General features: G+C 49.8%; 1 protein-coding gene across 1 annotated transcript in view; it reads left to right on the top strand.

Annotated features, from left to right (window-relative positions):
* Positions 1-18,201, top strand: part of LOC143274933 (sodium- and chloride-dependent GABA transporter ine-like) — a 97,605-nt gene that overhangs the window by 15,022 nt on the left and 64,382 nt on the right. The window contains exon 3 of the mRNA XM_076578937.1: positions 5,234-5,453. Within this exon, the coding sequence (XP_076435052.1) occupies positions 5,234-5,453 (220 nt within the window). The remainder of the gene's footprint in view (positions 1-5,233; positions 5,454-18,201) is intronic.

The following is an 18,201-nucleotide window of genomic DNA, read 5'->3' as shown; positions in this document are numbered from 1 at the left end:
AAAGGGTGGAGATTTTTCCGATCTCCCAGGTCAACATATGTGCAGACCTGCTAGTGCCTGAACCCCCTTCGTGTACATATGCACACAGAAGATCAAATATGCACGTTAAAGATCCTGTAACCCATGTCAGTGTTCGGTGGGTTATGGAGGCACGAAAATACCCAGCATGCATGAAACACGACAGAGTCATCGACAAGTTGATGTTGGTCGTGTAACGGAAAGAAGAAGAAGAAGGCCCCCCCTGACCCTCTCCCCCTCCCCCCCGCACCCCCCAAAAAGAAAGAAAGAAACAAAAAAAGCTGTTTCTGTTGCATGTTTGTCATGCTGGCCAGTTGCTAGGGGAGCTACACACAGCTTGTGTACAGGGAGGGGAGGGGAGGGGAGGGGTGGGGGGTAAGCAAAGCAAATGGAAAACGTTCTCTGGACATGTAAGAAATCCAATCAAATTATGGGGCTTGGAGCCTCGCCGACCACTAAGGCCACCTCCGGGCTGTCGCCACGTTAGCACCTACTTCAAGTCAAGGGTAAAAAAAAAAAAGAAAAAAAAAAGAAGCTAAAAACCCGTCATCGCTACAAGCTTTCCACTTGAAGTTTAGGACGTGTAACAAGTACTGAGGTGTATAAATAGAATTGTGCAACCAACAACCATCTACCTGAATATTTCGTCATCAGCCCCATCCACATGTAATATGCAGCTTCTGTTCAAATGTGTGTGTGTGTGTGTGTGTGTGCACAAGTTTTTATATTGATATGCACTTGTATGTATCTTATTTCTACTGTATCTGTGTTTGTGTATGATTTTTGATTTATGTTCGTACCTTGTTATGTACTATCCCCCCCAATATTCCTTGTGACCCCAATACACTTGGTAATAAAGACATATTCTATTCTATTATATTCTGTATATAAAAATGTATATTGTATTGTATTGTACTACTCATTGCAGCAACAGATTTCTTTGTGTGAAATTCAGACCAGACGGCTCTCCTGAAAGAGGATACCTTGCTACAGTACAGAGGGCCACACTGTTTTGTTTTTTTTTTCTTCTGCCAGCAACTGTGTGTTTTTACCTACCAAAGTGGATTTTTCAACAACCCTTTTGTCATGATGGGTTCTTTCACTGTGCTAAATTGCATGCTACACACAGGACCAGGGTTTATCGTTTCATCTGAACAGCAAGCGTCCAGACCACTGCTCGTGTCGAGTGGATGGGGCGGCTGGGTGGAGGGGGGAGGGTTGTGGGAGGGGGGTGGAGAGAAAGAGAGACTCGGTTACATGCGCGGTTACATGCGCTTGGGTTCTCCAGCTTCTCCATGTTCTCCAGCAGACGCATTAGCACTGGACTGTGTGTTTGTAATGTTGAGGTGGGTGGGGGCCGGGGTGGGAGGAGTAATGGTGGCCAGATGGAGCGAGCACACCCCCTTGCAGAAGTGTTCAGGTGGAGGTGTGAAGCCGTTCCCCCTTTTTCTCTTCTCCTTCACATGCACGCCCCTATACCTCCCCTTTGCCCCTCCCCCTCCTCCCTTCTCCTGTCCTCTGACCCCTTCTCTCCCCCCCCCAACCCCCCACCCCTCTCCCCCCACCACTCTCCCCCCCCACTCTCCCCCCCCAACCCCCTCTTCTCCATCACCCCTCTTCACCCTCACCCCTCTACCCCTTCTCCCCCCACCACCCCTCTCCCCCACCCCCTCTCTCCCCACCCCCTCTTCCCCCTCTCCCCCCACCCCTCTTCCCCCTCTCCCCTCACCCCTCTTCCCCCTCTCCCCCCACCCCTCTTCCCCCTCTCCCCCCACCCCTCTTCCCCCTCTCCCCCCACCCCTCTTCCCCCTCTCCCCCCACCACCCTTCTCCCCCCCACTCTCCACCCCACCACCCTTCTCCCCCCCACTCTCCACCCCACCACCCCTCTCCCCCCAACCACTCCCCCCCCACCCCACCCCACCACTCCCCCCCACCCCTCTCCCCCCCCCCACCAATCTCCCCCCCCCACACCCCTCTCCCCTCACCACCCCTGTATTCTGTCTGTCTGTATGTATGTATTGCACTCATTCTCTCTCCCCTGCTCTCTCTCTCTCTCTCTCTCTCTCTCTCTCTCTCTCTCTCTGTCTCTCTCTCTCTCTCTCTCTCTCTCTCTCTGTTGCACTGTTTTACCCCTTGGTTGCTAGCAGCAGATCCAATGCTGTGTTTGACAGGTAAATATTTACATGTCTCCATGACACCCAGAGACTCGCCTCACATTCACACATATTTGAGTACGTGCACAAGCATCCACATACATGTATGACACATACACACACACACACACACAATCTTCAGTAAAAAAAAAAAAAGAAATTAAAAAATGAAAAGTTTTATTTGCCTCCATTCTCATCCTTTGTATTTTTCTATGTAGCCTGTTCATTTCTTCGTTGCAAGTTGCCTGTGTGTGTGTGTGTGTGTGTGTGTGTGTGTGTGTGTGTGTGTCTGTCTGTATGTGTGTGTGTGTGTGTGTGTGTGTGTGTGTGTGTGGTGTGTGTGTGTGAGAGAGAGAGAGAGAGAGAGGGAAATGTGTGCTCTTTAACATTAATTAAGCATGTGACTCAACTAATTCTGGAAAAAAAAGAAGTTTGTCATTGAAACTCAATTTGCACAGCTTAATATCTTGTGATGCAAATCACTGCAGCAAGCCAGTGCACAACGCTGAATGCGGTGACTTCAGCACACCATGGCTGCACATCTTCGACAGGAACAAGGGAGACAAAACTGTCACCATAGAACATGAAATGAAATGATCAGATGACGGGCGCAATAGCCGAGTGGTTAAAGCGTTGGACTGTCAATCTGAGGGTCCCAGGTTCGAATCACAGTGACGGCGCCTGGTGGGTAAAGGGTGGAGATTTTTACGATCTCCCAGGTCAACATATGTGCAGACCTGCTAGTGCCTGAACCCCCTTCGTGTGTATATGCAAGCAGAAGATCAAATACGCACGTTAAAGATCCTGTAATCCATGTCAGCGTTCGGTGGGTTATGGAAACAAGAACATACCCAGCATGCACACCCCCGAAAACGGAGTATGGCTGCCTACATGGCGGGGTAAAAACGGTCATACATGTAGAGGCCAACTCGTGTGCATACGAGTGAATGCAGAAGAAGAAGAAGAAGAAGAAATGATCAGATGCAGGTGTGCTTGAATGTGTACACATACATAATGGAGCCATTACAACCAAGGACATGATTATCCGGTGGCCTTGTATGAGACGCTCATCTGCCAGAGCAGTCTGTCAGGTCTGTTAGCTTATTGAAGTTAGCTAGTTATGTGTTAAATAGTCCAGTTGGTTGTTTATTGTAGGTCCCCACATGAACCTCTTTTCAAATAATAATATACAGAAGTAGTGCATACAATATTTGATTATTGATAATTTTTTTGGGTCCTAATCCCACTTCCCCTGTCCCGCCTCTCACACACCCCCTTCCAGTATTATGTGTTTTTTTTTCTTTCTCCAGTCTAATATCATCATCTTAGATGAACAGACTATAAATAAATAAACGAACGAAGTCTTTGATGGTGTCGGTTCTGACAAATCCATATAAGCTACACCACATCTGTTAAGCAGATGCCTGACCAGCAGCATAACCCAACCTGCTTAGTCAGGCCTTGAGTGCATGCATATATTTGTATATTTATCAGAGTGGATTTCTTCGACAGAATTTTGCCAGAGGACAACACTCATTGCCATGGGTTCTTTATTCAGTTTCCCAAATGTGTGCTGCACACGGAACCTCGGTTTATCGTCTCTGAACGACTAGACACTGAGTTCAATTTTCCAAACTTGGGAGAAAGTGCGAGAGTGGGATTTGAACCCAAACCCTCACAGACTCTGTATTGGCAGAAGAGTGTCTTAGCCATTCTGCCACCTTCCTCCATGCTTGCCCATTGTGGACAAGTGGAGCCAGCATTTCCTCCAAGAAAGGGCAAGAGTAGGATTCGAACCCAGACCCAATTGGACATGTTATTGGCAGACGAGCATCTTGACTCCCTTCGGACAAAAGGCCCCAATAACAGCCCTACTGTTTACAGCCGTTTCAGACGAAGGGCCCCTGATTGGGGCTGTAGACAGTTTTTAATTTTTGGAGTGCCACCTAATTTCCATAATGACATTATGAGCTAAGAATACCTTAACTGACCATTCCACTCTCCACTGTGACCAATAAATGCAGTGTGTGTTGCTGTGCTCGCCAGCAGGAGAGTTATTTTCGTGGTGACTGGTTCATGTGAACAGTGCATGTCAACAATGGTGTCTGACCCAGTTTCGTCTCAGTCACAGGGCAGACAACAGAATTAGACGAACGGTTTCTATCGTGGCTGTGTTACGTTCTGAATTTATCTGTTTCTAACTCTTTATGCTTTTCTGGATTCGTATACAATTCATCAGTGTGTGCCAATTTTGAACAAAAAATATGGATACTTTCATCATCTCACTGTGTGATAGCATAAGAAGGGAGGAAGTTTTATATTTTGTCCCCAACTAACTCGTTACGTTACTGATCAGTTTGGAAGTTTTCAGTCCATGAATTCTAACGTTTTTTTGTTGTTGAGATTTTATTTCTTTCCATACCAATGGGTCATCTGTGGGGGGAAGTCAGGGGAGCACCAGCCACCGTGGCGAAGTGGTTAGCGTCGCAGACTGACGGCTGGGAGGACGCGGGTTCGAATCCCAGCGGAGGTGGGTTTTTCGGCCCATGGCCGGCTCCTACCCAGAGTTGAGTGTGCTGTGGGCTTAAATGAGGAGACTGGGACCACACAGTCGAGTGTCATCCACTTGAAGGATGTGTCTTTGGGTGTGTTGCTCTAATTACCTGACCAACACTGCAAGTGTTTGTATCTCTCGGGCCTGGTTAACGCAGGGATATCATTATGACAGGAAGCGTAGAGTACAGCCTTGTCACGCAGTCCCAAACCAAAATGGACCTCCATAGCAACATCGTCATCGTCATCGTCATCCTCCTCCTCCTTCATCATCATCAGTATAAACAAAACAGTCTCAAAGTCTGTGGCCTTTCATGCCCTGCTCTCATGGTGACCTCAGTTTCGATACGAGCGGTGTGGGAGTAATACCACTGAAACGGTGCCAGATGATGGGGCAGCAAAAAAAAAAAAAAAAAAGAAAAAAAAAGAAAAAAAACAAACTCAGGGGAGCTAACTGACTGGAGCACTAAGTGAGATAACCCTTCTGCCATCTTCCTTTCCTGTTAGGAGCGGGGCTGGCGACAGTGGTGATCTCGTTCCTGTTCACCACGTACTACGTGATCATCATCACCTGGGCCTTCTTCTACATGTTCTCCACCTTCCAGTCCCAGCTACCCTGGGTGGGCTGTGGCCACCCCTGGAGTTCCCCCCGCTGCTGGGTCAACTCGTCCAATGCCACCCTGCCCCGCCCCAACGACTCACGCTCACCCACCGAGGATTTTTACCTGTGAGTATCGTGTGCTGTTTCTGGCACAGGTTAGTGAAGTTTGGTGGGATTTTTACCTGTGAGTATCGTGTGCTGTTTCTGGCAGAGGTTAGTGAAGATGGGTTACCTTTCGCTCACACACTAAGGACTTTTACCTGTGAGTAATAATAATTAAAAAAAATGAAGGCTTATATCTAGCACATTGCCCCCATCTCAGATAGCTCTCACCATGCTTAACAGTATAATATATAAATTTAAGAATAAGTGACATAAAAGTGTGTATTAAAAAAAAAAACAAACCCAAAACACTGGCAATATCACAATCACGCATCACAAAGGCCCCATATCACAGCAAAATGATTTATACGGCACATTCACATGGTCCAAATAAATGCCAAAGAACCAGGCATCACAAAAACTATGCCAACAAAATCACCACTACATACAGAGCAACAACACAAAGAGCACATCCAGCATTCAGATGAAAGCAAGCGGATGTATAAATGGAAGAGATTTACTGAGTATCTGTGTCTGTAGATTAATGTCGCAGAACCCAGATGACTGGCGTTAGTAGCGACATGGGGGGGGACTCAGCTGGCCTACTGGTGGTTGGTGGCCAGCCTTTTAGTCAACAGCGTCTGGAAGCTGGCGGCCGATTCAGCGTGAACGACACTGTTGTCCAGGGTGTTCCATTCAACAGTAGTACAGTAAAAGAAAGAGTTTTTATACTGATCCGTTTTACAGGGTAGTGATAGTGAAGCACCTGTTGTTGTTTCTAATGTATGTGTCGATGACGTTACTAGACACATACCCTGTAGTCTGTCAGGAGAAACGGTCCACCTTTCACCCCCCCCCCCCCTAATAAATTTTTCATATGTATTTTTTGGTGCTTTAGAGTGTTTTGGACCGACGAAAAGCAGCTGTGGCACCTGAGATGGGTACCCTTCAAAATTAAGCCAGAAGGGACAGTGAGTCCCAAGATTTTTGATGTTAACATGATTTTTCGTGATCTATACACTCTAAAGCACCAAAAAATACATATGACAAATTTATTAGGGGGGTGGGGTGGGGGGGGGAGGTGAAAGGTGGACCATTTCTCCTGACCGAGTACTGGGTCTCTGGTGGAGTGGATCAGTCTGTGTGATTTTTGTGGAGTCAGAAAGTTTTGAACTGGTATGGCCGGCACCACATAGCTCTCACTGCGTGTCCGGGTTCTGGCCCAGGTTGGTGAATTCGGTCACCTGTCTTGCATGACTGACCACCATTTGGGTGGGTTATAGCTGCTTTGTTGTGGTCAGAAGGTTTTTTGTTGTGGTTAAAAGGGTGTTTTTTTTTGTTGTTGTGGTGAGAAGTGAAAGCCTGATCAGCATTTTGGGGTTTTGCCAAGGTCAGGCAATCTGCTGTTGTGGCAACAGCTTTGTTGGTGAGACTGCACAGTCAGTCTCTCCTGATCTCTCTCTCTCTCTCCTCTCTCTCCTCCCTCTCTCTCCATCCCTCTCTCTCTCTCTCTCTCTCTCTCCTCTCTCTCGCTCTCCTCTCTCTCTCTCTCTCTCTCTTTGTGTAGCTCTTTATAATATTCATCTCTCTTCCTTTCTCTCTCCCTCCCTCTCTCTCTCTCTCTCTCACTATCCCTCTCTCTCTCTCTCCATCCCTTTCTCACTTTCTCATCTCTCCCTCTCTCTCCATCCCTCTCTCTCTTTCTCTCTCTCTCCTTTCTCTCTCTCTCCTCTCTCTCTCTCTCTCTCTTTGTGTAGCTCTTTATAATATTCATCTCTCTTCCTTTCTCTCTCCCTCCCTCCCTCTCTCTCTCTCTCACTATCCCTCTCTCTCTCTCTCCATCCCTCTCTCAATTTCTCATCTCTCCCTCTCTCTCCATCCCTCTCTCTCTCTTTCTCTCCTCACTGTCTCTCTCCATCCCTCTCTCTCTTTCTCTCTGTGTGTGGAGGGCCGGGGGGTGTTTTCTTCATTGTGTATACAGTTCTGCATGAAAACCTTTTCCTTTGATTTATGTGTGTGCTATTTGTAATAGATGTAGATCAGCAAGGACAGATTGGAAGAATAGGCAATGCCTAAAATCTTAATCCTTGAATAAAAACGTTTTGAGTTCTGAGTTCTGAGTTCTCTCCTCTCTCTCTATCCCTATCTCCCTCTCTCTCCATCCCTCTCTCTCTTTCTCTTCTCTCTATCCCTTTCTCCTCCTTCTCTCTCCATCCCTCTCTCTTTCTCCTCTCTCTCCCCCTCTCTCCTCCCTCTCTCTCCCTCTCTCTCTTTCTCTCCTCTCTCTCTATCCCTCTCTCTCTCTCTCTCCCCCCTCTCTCTCTCTCCCTCCCTCTCTCCATCCCTTTCTCTCTTTCTCCCTCTCTCTCCATCCCTCTCTCTCTTTCTCCTCTCTCCCTCTCTCTCCATCCCTCTCTCCTCCCTCTCCATTCCTCTCTCTCTTTCTCTCTCCCTCTCTCTCCATCCCTCTCTCATTCTCTCTCCATCCCTCTCTCTCCTCTCTCTCCATCCCTCTCTCTTCTCTCTCTCCATCCCTCTCTCTCTCTCTCTCTCTGTCTGTCACTATCCCCACCACCCCCACCCCTCTCCTACCATTTTCAGCCCCTGCCCTCTTGTTCTCTCTCAGTCTCTGTCTCTCTCTCCCCCTTTCTCCCTCCATCTCTCCCCCCCTCTCTCTCTCCCTCTCTCTCTCACTCTCTCTGTCACTCTCTCCCCCTTTCTCCCTCCATCTCTCCCCCTCCCTCTCTCTGTCACTCTCTCCCCCTTTCTCCCTCCATCTCTCCATCCCTCCCTCTATCTCTCTCTCTTTCTGTGTGTGTGTGTGTGTGTGTGTGTGTGTGTGTGTGTCTCCCCCCCTTTCTCCCTCCATCTCTCCATCCCTCCCTCTATCTCTCCCTCTTTCTGTGTGTGTGTGTGTCCCTCTCCCCCTTTCTCTCTCCATCTCTCCCTCCCTCCCTCTATCTCTCCCTCTTTCTCTGTGTGTGTGTGTGTGTGTGTGTGTGTGTGTGTGTGTGTGTGTGTGTGTGTGTGTGTGTGTGTGTGTCCCTCTCCCCCTTTCTCCCTCCATCTCTCCCTCCCTCTATCTATCTTTCTTTCTTTCTGTGTGTGTGTGTGTGTGTGTGTGTGTGTGTGTGTGTGTCTCCCCCTTTCTCCCTCCACCTCTCCATCCCTCCCTCTATCTCTCCCTCTTTCTCTCTCTCTCTCTCTCTCTCTCTCTCTCTCTCTCTCTCTCTGTGTGTGTGTGTGTGTGTGTGTGTGTGTGTGTGTGTCTCCCCCCTTTCTCCCTCCATCTCTCCCTCCCTCCCTCTATATCTCCCTCTTTCTGTGTGTGTGCATCTCCCCCCTTTCTCCCTCCATCTCTCCCTCCCTCCCTCTCTCTCTCTTTCTGTGTGTGTGTGTGTGTGTGTGTGTGTGTGTGTGTGTGTGTCTCTCCCCCCTTTCTCCCTCCACCTCTCCATCCCTCCCTCTGTCTCTCTTTCTGTGTGTGTGTGCATCTCCCCCCTTTCTCCCTCCATCTCTCCATCCCTCCCTCTATCTCTCTCTCTTTCTGTGTGTATATGTGTCCCTCCCCCCCTTTCTCCATCTCTCCCTCCCTCCCTCTATCTATCTTTCTTTCTTTCTCTGTGTGTGTGTGTGTGTGTGTGTGTGTGTGTGTGTGTGTGTGTCTCCCACCTACCCCTCCTACCATTTTCAGTTACTCCTGTCTTGTTTCTTTCTCTCTCTCTCTGTCTTGCGGGCCAGAGGCTTCACAAACCAACCGTTGTCTTGTCTGTCTTTCCTGTTTGTATCTCTCTGGATGGGCGGAATAGTCGAGTGGCTAAAGCATTGGACTTTCAGTCTGAGGGTCCCGGGTTCGAATCTTGGTAACGGCGCTTGGTGGGTAAAGGGTGGAGATATTTCCCATCTCCCAGGTCAACATATGTGCAGACCGTCTAATGCCTGAACCCTCTTCATGTGTATATGCAAACAGAAGATCAAATACCCACGTTAAAGATCCTGTAATCCATGTCAGCGTTTGGTGGATTATAGAAACAAGAATATACCCAGCATGCACACCCCAGAAAATGGAGTATGGCTGCCTACATGGCAGGGTAAAAATGGCCATACACGTATAAGCCCACTCATGTACATACGACTGAATGTGGGAGTTGCAGCCCATGAATGAAGAACAAGAAGAAGCCTCTCTCTCTCTCTCTCTCTCCCTTCCTCCCTCTCTCTTCCTCCCTTCCTCTCTCTCTCTTTCTCTCCCCCTCCCTCCTTCCCTCCCTCCCCCCCTCTCTCTCTCCCTCCCTCCCTCCCTCTCTCTCTTCCTCCCTCTCTCTCTCTCCCTCCCTCCCTCCCTCTCTCCCTCTCACTCACACACTCTTTTTCCCCTTCTCTCTCTGTGTCTCTCCCCCCCCCTCTCTCTCTCCCTCCCTCCCTCCCTCCCCCTCCTTCTCTCCCTCTCTCCCCCTTTTTCTCTCCCTCTCTCTCTCTCCCTCCCTTTATTTAATAACCACCAAGAAATTCCGAGATACCCTTACACGATTCCGATTCCGACTAAGAGCATGCGGATTGAGGAGCCATAAGGTATGGTGTCTAACTGAGGCTGAGGCAAACAGCACTTGCCCAATGTGCGGCTCTGAAAAAGAAGACAAAATTCACGTTTTATTCCACTGTCCTGCACATGCACACATCCGAAACAGATATCCAGTCAACATAGAATCAAGTCCCGTTGATGACATAGAATCAAGTCCCGTTTAGGACAGTTGGCGTTGGGATGATTCCCAAAGGCCAACTAGCCCACAAGGCTGCAGCACTAAGAGCCAGTGCAATTTTGCCTCCTAGTTTGAGTCGTAGTCCTTCACAAAAGACTAAGCTATAAATGGTTTCCCATTGACTGGAGAAACCATTGACTATACAGCTCTCACTTTGCTGTTGGCCCAAATGTAAACTTACATCAATCTGTGATATGAGGCGAGTGTTGGGTCTAACTTAATGATATACAACCACAATCAGTGTCCTGCATACTTTGTGGGTTTAAAAAAAAAAATTTTTGTTTTGTTTTTTTGTTTTTGTATTTTTGGGGGTATGGGGGTGGGGTGGGGGTGGTGGTGGTGGTGGTTGGGGGGTGGTGGTGGTTGTTTATTTTGTTTTTTGGAGGGGGGGGGGGTCTGGATTGATCTTTTTCCTTCATAATATGATGTTTGTATCAGGATTATGTACATGTGCATGTTTAATTGTGTATGTGAATGTCATGTCCTTATTTCTTCATCTCTTTGTTACTTTGTGGATGTTTTGATTCATTTTCATTTTCTATTTGCCCTGAGGGCTGGATGAAAAAAAAGCACATGTATGCTTATTCCACTTCCCTCAATAAAAAAACTTCGTTCATTCGTTTGTTCCCTCTCTCCCTCCCTCCCTCTCTCTCTCTCCCTCTCTCTCTCCATCCCTCTTTCCCTCTCTCCCTCTCCCTCCCTCTCTCACTCGCACACTCTTTTTCCCCTTCCCTTCTCTCTCTCCCTCCCTCCCTCTCCTCTCTCTCCCTCCCTCCCTCTCTCTCCCTCCCTCTCTCTCTCTCACACTCACACACTTTTTCCCCCTCCAGCCCCTTTTCTCTTTCTTTCCCTCTCTTCTCACAGTTGTTAGACCAGAATTTTTACGCGCACTCGCGCGTGTATGTATGTGTGTGATGGTTTTAAAAGCTGCATTTCCCTCTGGTGGCTGTATAGGATTCCCCCTTTTAGTACACCCAATCCTACCTTTTCTGTCTCTCCTAAGGTACCTCAGCTTGTTCCGCCTCAGCGGTCAGGCTAATCGTTGATTATAGTGGAGAGTGTCTTGCCCAAGTATCCCCACTCAGTCGGCGTTGGGATGGTTCCCAAAGGCCAACTAGCCCACAAGGCTGCAGCACTAAGAGCCAGTGCAATTTTGCCTCCTAGTTTGAGTCATAGTCCTTCACAAAAGACTAAGCTGTAAATGGTTTCCCATTGACTGGAGAAACCATTGACTATACAGCTCTCACTTTGCTGTTGGCCCAAATGTAAACTTATGTCAGTCTGTGATATGAGGCGAGTGCTGGGTACTCCCCCTTTTAGTACACCCAATCCTACCTTTTCTGTCTCTCCTAAGGTACCTCAGCTTGTTCCGCCTCAGCGGTCAGGCTAATCGTTGACGGGTTTGCCTTACGTTCAGTGTGGTTGTGTTGTCTGTGTCCGTCATCATGGGTGTTTGTCGTCCGTGTCTGTCATCATGGGTGTTTGTCGTCCGTGTCTGTCATCATGGGTGTTTGTCGTCGTGTCCGTCATCATGGGTGTTTGTCGTCATGTCTGTCATCATGGGTGTTTGTTGTCCGTGTCCGTCATCATGGGTGTTTGTCGTCTGTGTCCGTCATCATGGGTGTTTCATCATGGGTGTTTGTCGTGGTGTCCGTCATCATGGGTGTTTGTTGTCCGTGTCTGTCATCATGGGTGTTTGTTGTCCGTGTCCGTCATCATGGGTGTTTGTCGTCCGTGTCTGTCATCATGGGTGTTTGTCGTCGTGTCTGTCATCATGGGTGTTTGTCGTCGTGTCTGTCATCATGGGTGTTTGTCGTCCGTGTTCGTCATCATGGGTGTTTGTCGTCTGTGTCATCATGGGTGTTTGTCGTTGTGTCTGTCATCATGGATGTTTGTCGTGGTGTCCGTCATCATGGGTGTTTGTTGTCCGTGTCCGTCATCATGGGTGTTTGTTGTCCGTGTCCGTCATCATGGGTGTTTGTCGTCGTGTCCGTCATCATGGGTGTTTGTCGTCGTGTCCGTCATCATGGGTGTCCGTCATCATGGGTGTTTGTCGTCGTGTCCGTCATCATGGGTGTTTGTCGTCATGGGTGTTTGTCGTCATGGGTGTTTGTCGTCGTGTCCGTCATCATGGGTGTTAGTTGTCCGTGTCTGTCATCATGGGTGTTTGTCGTCCGGGGCTGTGATTTACACAGGAATTAGAGCATGAGTACACTCGTCAAGTGGACAGACAGACCCGTGTTTCAACTCCACTGTTGGGTGGTTGTGTATGTGGGGGTGTGTGTATGTGTGTGTGTTTGAAGGGTGGGAGTGCGACGGGTGGGAGTGGTGTCTTCATCAGTAGATGGTATCTTGTTGAATTAGACACGGCAGGTTCTCTCTCTCCACTGCTGACAGTATCCATTGCAGTGTGTCAGGTGAAGCCTGTCATTTAAAGAAAAAAAAAAAGGGTGGGTGAGGAGGGAGGGAAATGGGGTTGTGGGGTGGGAGGGGGGTGAGGAGGGAGTGGAAATGGGGTTGTGGGGTGGGAGGGGGGTGAGGAGGGAGGGAAATGGGGGTGTGGGGTGGGAGGGGGGTGAGGAGGGTGGGAAATGGGGGTGTGGGGTGGGAGGGGGGTGAGGAGGGAGGGAAATGGGGGTGTGGGGTGGGAGGGAAATGGGGGTGTGAGGTGGGAGGGGGGTGAGGAGGGAGGGAAATGGGGTTGTGGGGTGGGAGGGAAATGGTGTGGGGTGGGAGGGGGGTGAGGAGGGTGGGAAATGGTGGTGTGGGGTGAGAGGGGGGTGAGGAGGGAGGGGAAATGGGGGTGTGGGGTGGGAGGGGGGTGAGGAGGGAGGGAAATGGCGGTGTGGGGTGAGAGGGGGGTGAGGAGGGAGGGAAATGGGGGTGTGGGGTGGGAGGGGGGTGAGGAGGGGGGGAAAATAGGGGTGTGGGGTGGGAGGGGAAATAGGGGTGTGAGGTGGGAGGGGGGTGAGGAGGGAGGGGAAATGGGGTTGTGGCCCACCAGCCCACCCTACTTTTCTCCCACCCTCCTGTGGGCTGAGTTGTGAATGAAGGGCAGGGTTCAGCAGGGGTCGTGGGTCAGGGGTCGCTGTGCTGGATTGCTCCACTGCCAGCTCTTGTTCTTCCCCAGCCCTTGTGCTTTTCCCTTGTGCTTTTCCCTTGTGCTTCCCCCGCTCTTGTGCTTTTCCCTTGTGCTTCCCCCGCTCTTGTGCTTTTCCCTTGTGCTTTTCCCTTTTGCTTCCCCCGCTCTTGTGCTTTTCCCTTGTGCTTTTCCCTTGTGCTTCCCCCGCTCTTGTGCTTTTCCCTTGTGCTTTTCCCTTGTGCTTCCCCCGCTCTTGTGCTTTTCCCTTGTGCTTCCCTCGCTCTTGTGCTTTTCCCTTGTGCTTTTCCGTTGTGCTTCCCCCGCTCTTGTGCTTTTCCCTTGTGCTTTTCCCTTGTGCTTCCCCCGCTCTTGTGCTTTTCCCTTGTGCTTCCCCTGCTCTTGTGCTTTTCCCTTGTGCTTTTCCCTTGTGCTTTTCCCTTGTGCTTCCCCCGCTCTTGTGCTTTTCCCTTGTGCTTTTCCCTTGTGCTTCCCTCGCTCTTGTGCTTTTCCCTTGTGCTTTTCCCTTGTGCTTCCCCCGCTCTTGTGCTTTTCCTTGTGCTTCCCCCGCTCTTGTGCTTTTCCCTTGTGCTTCCCTCGCTCTTGTGCTTTTCCCTTGTGCTTCCCCAGCCCTTGTGCTTTTCCCTTGTGCTTTTCCCTTGTGCTTCCCTCGCTCTTGTGCTTTTCCCTTGTGCTTTTCCCTTGTGCTTCCCTCGCTCTTGTGCCTTTTCCCTTGTGCTTTTCCCTTGTGCTTCCCCCGCTCTTGTGCTTTTCCCTTGTGCTTCCCTCGCTCTTGTGCTTTTCCCTTGTGCTTTTCCGTTGTGCTTTTCCGTTGTGCTTCCCCCGCTCTTGTGCTTTTCCCTTGTGCTTCCCTCGCTCTTGTGCTTTTCCCTTGTGCTTCCCCCGCTCTTGTGCTTTTCCCTTGTGCTTCCCCCGCTCTTGTGCTTTTCCCTTGTGCTTTTCCCTTGTGCTTCCCTTGCTCTTGTGCTTTTCCCTTGTGCTTCCCTCGCTCTTGTGCTTTTCCGTTGTGCTTCCCCCGCTCTTGTGCTTTTCCCTTGTGCTTCCCCTGCTCTTGTGCTTTTCCCTTGTGCTTCCCCCGCTCTTGTGCTTTTCCCTTGTGCTTTTCCCTTGTGCTTCCCCCGCTCTTGTGCTTTTCCCTTGTGCTTCCCTCGCTCTTGTGCTTTTCCATTGTGCCTTTTCCCTTGTGCTTTTCCCTTGTGCTTCCCCCGCTCTTGTGCTTTTCCCTTGTGCTTTTCCCTTGTGCTTCCCCCGCTCTTGTGCTTTTCCCTTGTGCTTCCCCTGCTCTTGTGCTTTTCCCTTGTGCTTTTCCCTTGTGCTTTTCCCTTGTGCTTCCCCCGCTCTTGTGCTTTTCCCTTGTGCTTTTCCCTTGTGCTTCCCTCGCTCTTGTGCTTTTCCCTTGTGCTTCCCCCGCTCTTGTGCTTTTCCTTGTGCTTCCCCCGCTCTTGTGCTTTTCCCTTGTGCTTCCCTCGCTCTTGTGCTTTTCCCTTGTGCTTCCCCAGCCCTTGTGCTTTTCCCTTGTGCTTTTCCCTTGTGCTTCCCTCGCTCTTGTGCTTTTCCCTTGTGCTTTTCCCTTGTGCTTCCCTCGCTCTTGTGCCTTTTCCCTTGTGCTTTTCCCTTGTGCTTCCCCCGCTCTTGTGCTTTTCCCTTGTGCTTCCCTCGCTCTTGTGCTTTTCCCTTGTGCTTTTCCGTTGTGCTTTTCCGTTGTGCTTTTCCGTTGTGCTTTTCCGTTGTGCTTCCCCCGCTCTTGTGCTTTTCCCTTGTGCTTCCCTCGCTCTTGTGCTTTTCCCTTGTGCTTCCCTCGCTCTTGTGCTTTTCCCTTGTGCTTCCCCCGCTCTTGTGCTTTTCCCTTGTGCTTTTCCCTTGTGCTTCCCTTGCTCTTGTGCTTTTCCCTTGTGCTTCCCTCGCTCTTGTGCTTTTCCGTTGTGCTTCCCCCGCTCTTGTGCTTTTCCCTTGTGCTTCCCCTGCTCTTGTGCTTTTCCCTTGTGCTTCCCCCGCTCTTGTGCTTTTCCCTTGTGCTTTTCCCTTGTGCTTCCCCAGCCCTTGTGCTTTTCCGTTGTGCTTCCCCCGCTCTTGTGCTTTTCCCTTGTGCTTCCCTCGCTCTTGTGCTTTTCCCTTGTGCTTCCCTCGCTCTTGTGCTTTTCCCTTGTGCTTCCCCCACCCTTCCGCCTCATTATCCCCTCACCTTCTGCATGGTGTTGGTGCTGAGATCCTCCCCAGTTATCCCCCCCACCCGGACAAAAGTTTTCCTCTCTCGCAATTATGTATTACAGATCAGTGTGGCGTGTGTGTGTGTGTGTGGTTTATGTGTGTAAAGTGTGTAAGTAAGAGTGTGTGTACATGAAATCATGATTGTGTATTTTTGTGTGTAGTGTGTGTGTAAAATGAGAAAGTGAAAAAAGAAATTGTGGCGCGGTTGATTTCTTCAGATGATTGCAGCAGCAGCTTAGACGTGCATGTGCCAGTATTCTGTCAGAACTCAAACTTTGAGAAAGGCCACAAAATGAATCACCAAATCAACATGGTGATGAAGAGAAATGCATGTGAGAACTACACTGAAATGACTCTCAGCAGAGATGAAAAGAATGCGTGTGGATCACAGCATCAGGCAAATCAGTGCAAGTGTCATCTTCAGCTGTGCGACAACCCAGGAGCTACAATGAGTTTTCCCAGATGTGGCTTTGTGATGGGGTGTTGACATAAACTTGGTTTGTTCTGGAGGCTCCAGTGCTGACAGATTGTAGTGCAGGCACGTCACTGGCTCAATGTTGGGTTTATATCAGAGACTGACAAAAGCTTACAGTTGGGTGTCACGGATGTAGCACATAAAGGCCCCTCCTGTGCGCCACTGTCACTCAGCCGTGACGAGCGTGATCACACATGTACATATCTCACCTTAGTTTTTGTTGTCTTGTTTTGTCTTTTCTCACCCTCTGCTCCTTCTCTTCCCCTCCAATCCGTGTTATTGTGTCATTTTAGCCACTGCACGTGCTTTATATACTCTTTGCACAGGCTCGCGCTTGAAGATTCCTCACCTAGTTATAGAAGGTAAAATTTCATCTGACATACAGACATCAGATGCGTTCGCTTCTAGAACTTCATTGGCGTCTGGTCGCCTCGAGCCTAGAGCTGTAGGGTGGATAGGGGTACCTGTTCATCCAGGTACTCCCAAAAGATCCCCTGTATCCCTCCGACCCTGTGGCCTCTCTTCAATGAGAATGGTAAAGTTGAGCAAGAATAGTTCCACATCATCTGGAACTGGAATGGACCTCCCCCCCCCCCCCCCCCCACCCCCGCCCCAGGCTCTCTCAAGTTTGTTCCCCTGCCTCATCACTGACCAGTGTGTGGCACCCAGTCTGTGCCACACGCTATTGCTACCCATCGACCCACCAGGCGCTGAGCTGTTTGAGCCGTTCATCTGAGCTGTTGAACTGAGCTGTCTGATGTCTGACTGACTGTTCCCCAGTTTTTCCTGTTTCTCATGAAGTCTCCGAGAACCACGCCCCATCGAACCCTGACCTGATGTGGCCTCCAACAGACCACACCCCATTGAACCCTGACCTGATGTGGCCTCCAACAGACCACACCCCATTGAACCCTGACCTGATGTGGCCTCCAACAGACCACACCCCATCGAACCCTGACCTGATGTGGCCTCCAACAGACCACACCCCATTGAACCCTGACCTGATGTGGCCTCCAACAGACCACACCCCATCGAACCCTGACCTGATGTGGCCTCCAACAGACCACACCCCATCGAACCCTGGTCAGATGTGGCCTCCAACAGACCACACCCCATCGAACCCTGACCTGATGTGGCCTCCAACAGACCACACCCCATCGAACCCTGGTCAGATGTGGCCTCCAACAGACCACACCCCATTGAACCCTGACCTGATGTGGCCTCCAACAGACCACACCCCATTGAACCCTGACCTGATGTGGCCTCCAACAGACCACACCCCATCGAACCCTGACCTGATGTGACCTCCAACAGACCACACCCCATTGAACCCTGACCTGATGTGGCCTCCAACAGACCACGCCCCATCGAACCCTGACCTGATGTGGCATGCAACAGACCACGCCCCATCGAACCCTGACCTGATGTGGCATGCAACAGACCACACCCCATCGAACCCTGACCTGATGTGGCATGCAACAGACCACACCCCATCGAACCCTGACCTGATGTGGCCTCCAACAGACCACACCCCATTGAACCCTGGTCAGATGTGGCCTCCAACAGACCACACCCCATTGAACCCTGACCTGATGTGGCCTCCAACAGACCACACCCCATTGAACCCTGACCTGATGTGGCCTGCAACAGACCACACCCCATTGAACCCTGACCTGATGTGGCCTCCAACAGACCACACCCCATTGAACCCTGACCTGATGTGGCCTCCAACAGACCACACCCCATTGAACCCTGACCTGATGTGGCCTCCAACAGACCACACCCCATTGAACCCTGACCTGATGTGGCCTCCAACAGAGTCGCAAGATCCCCTGGACGAGTTGACTGTGTTTTATTAAGGGGAGAGGGTTGAGGGAACAGAAATATTGACTTCATAGGGGCATAGTTTTTGTTCTGTTTGTTTCATTTGTTTGTTGTTTTTTGTGTGTTTTTGTTTTTGTTGTTGTTGGGTTTTTTTTCCTTAATTTATTCATCACCCATCACCCTTTGACTTTGGGAAAAAAAAAAAATTTTTTTTTTTTTTTTTTTTTATATATATCCCCTGGATAGAGGTATAGATTGGGGTGGTTGGGTGGTGTAGTTCTCTTTCCTATTGGTTGGCTAGCTAGTATGTATTTTTTGTCCCGTTCTCATTCTGCCTCTTCTTTCTGACATCATGCGAATGTGAGAATAACAGTTGTAAAATATATTTCATTTTTAGTGGTCGGCTGT

Source organism: Babylonia areolata, chromosome 29 (assembly GCF_041734735.1).
Source record: "Babylonia areolata isolate BAREFJ2019XMU chromosome 29, ASM4173473v1, whole genome shotgun sequence".
NCBI classification, from domain to species: domain Eukaryota; kingdom Metazoa; phylum Mollusca; class Gastropoda; order Neogastropoda; family Buccinidae; genus Babylonia; species Babylonia areolata.
The sequence above is the reverse complement of the archived record's forward strand: the minus strand, read 5'-3'. Positions and strand labels throughout refer to the sequence as shown.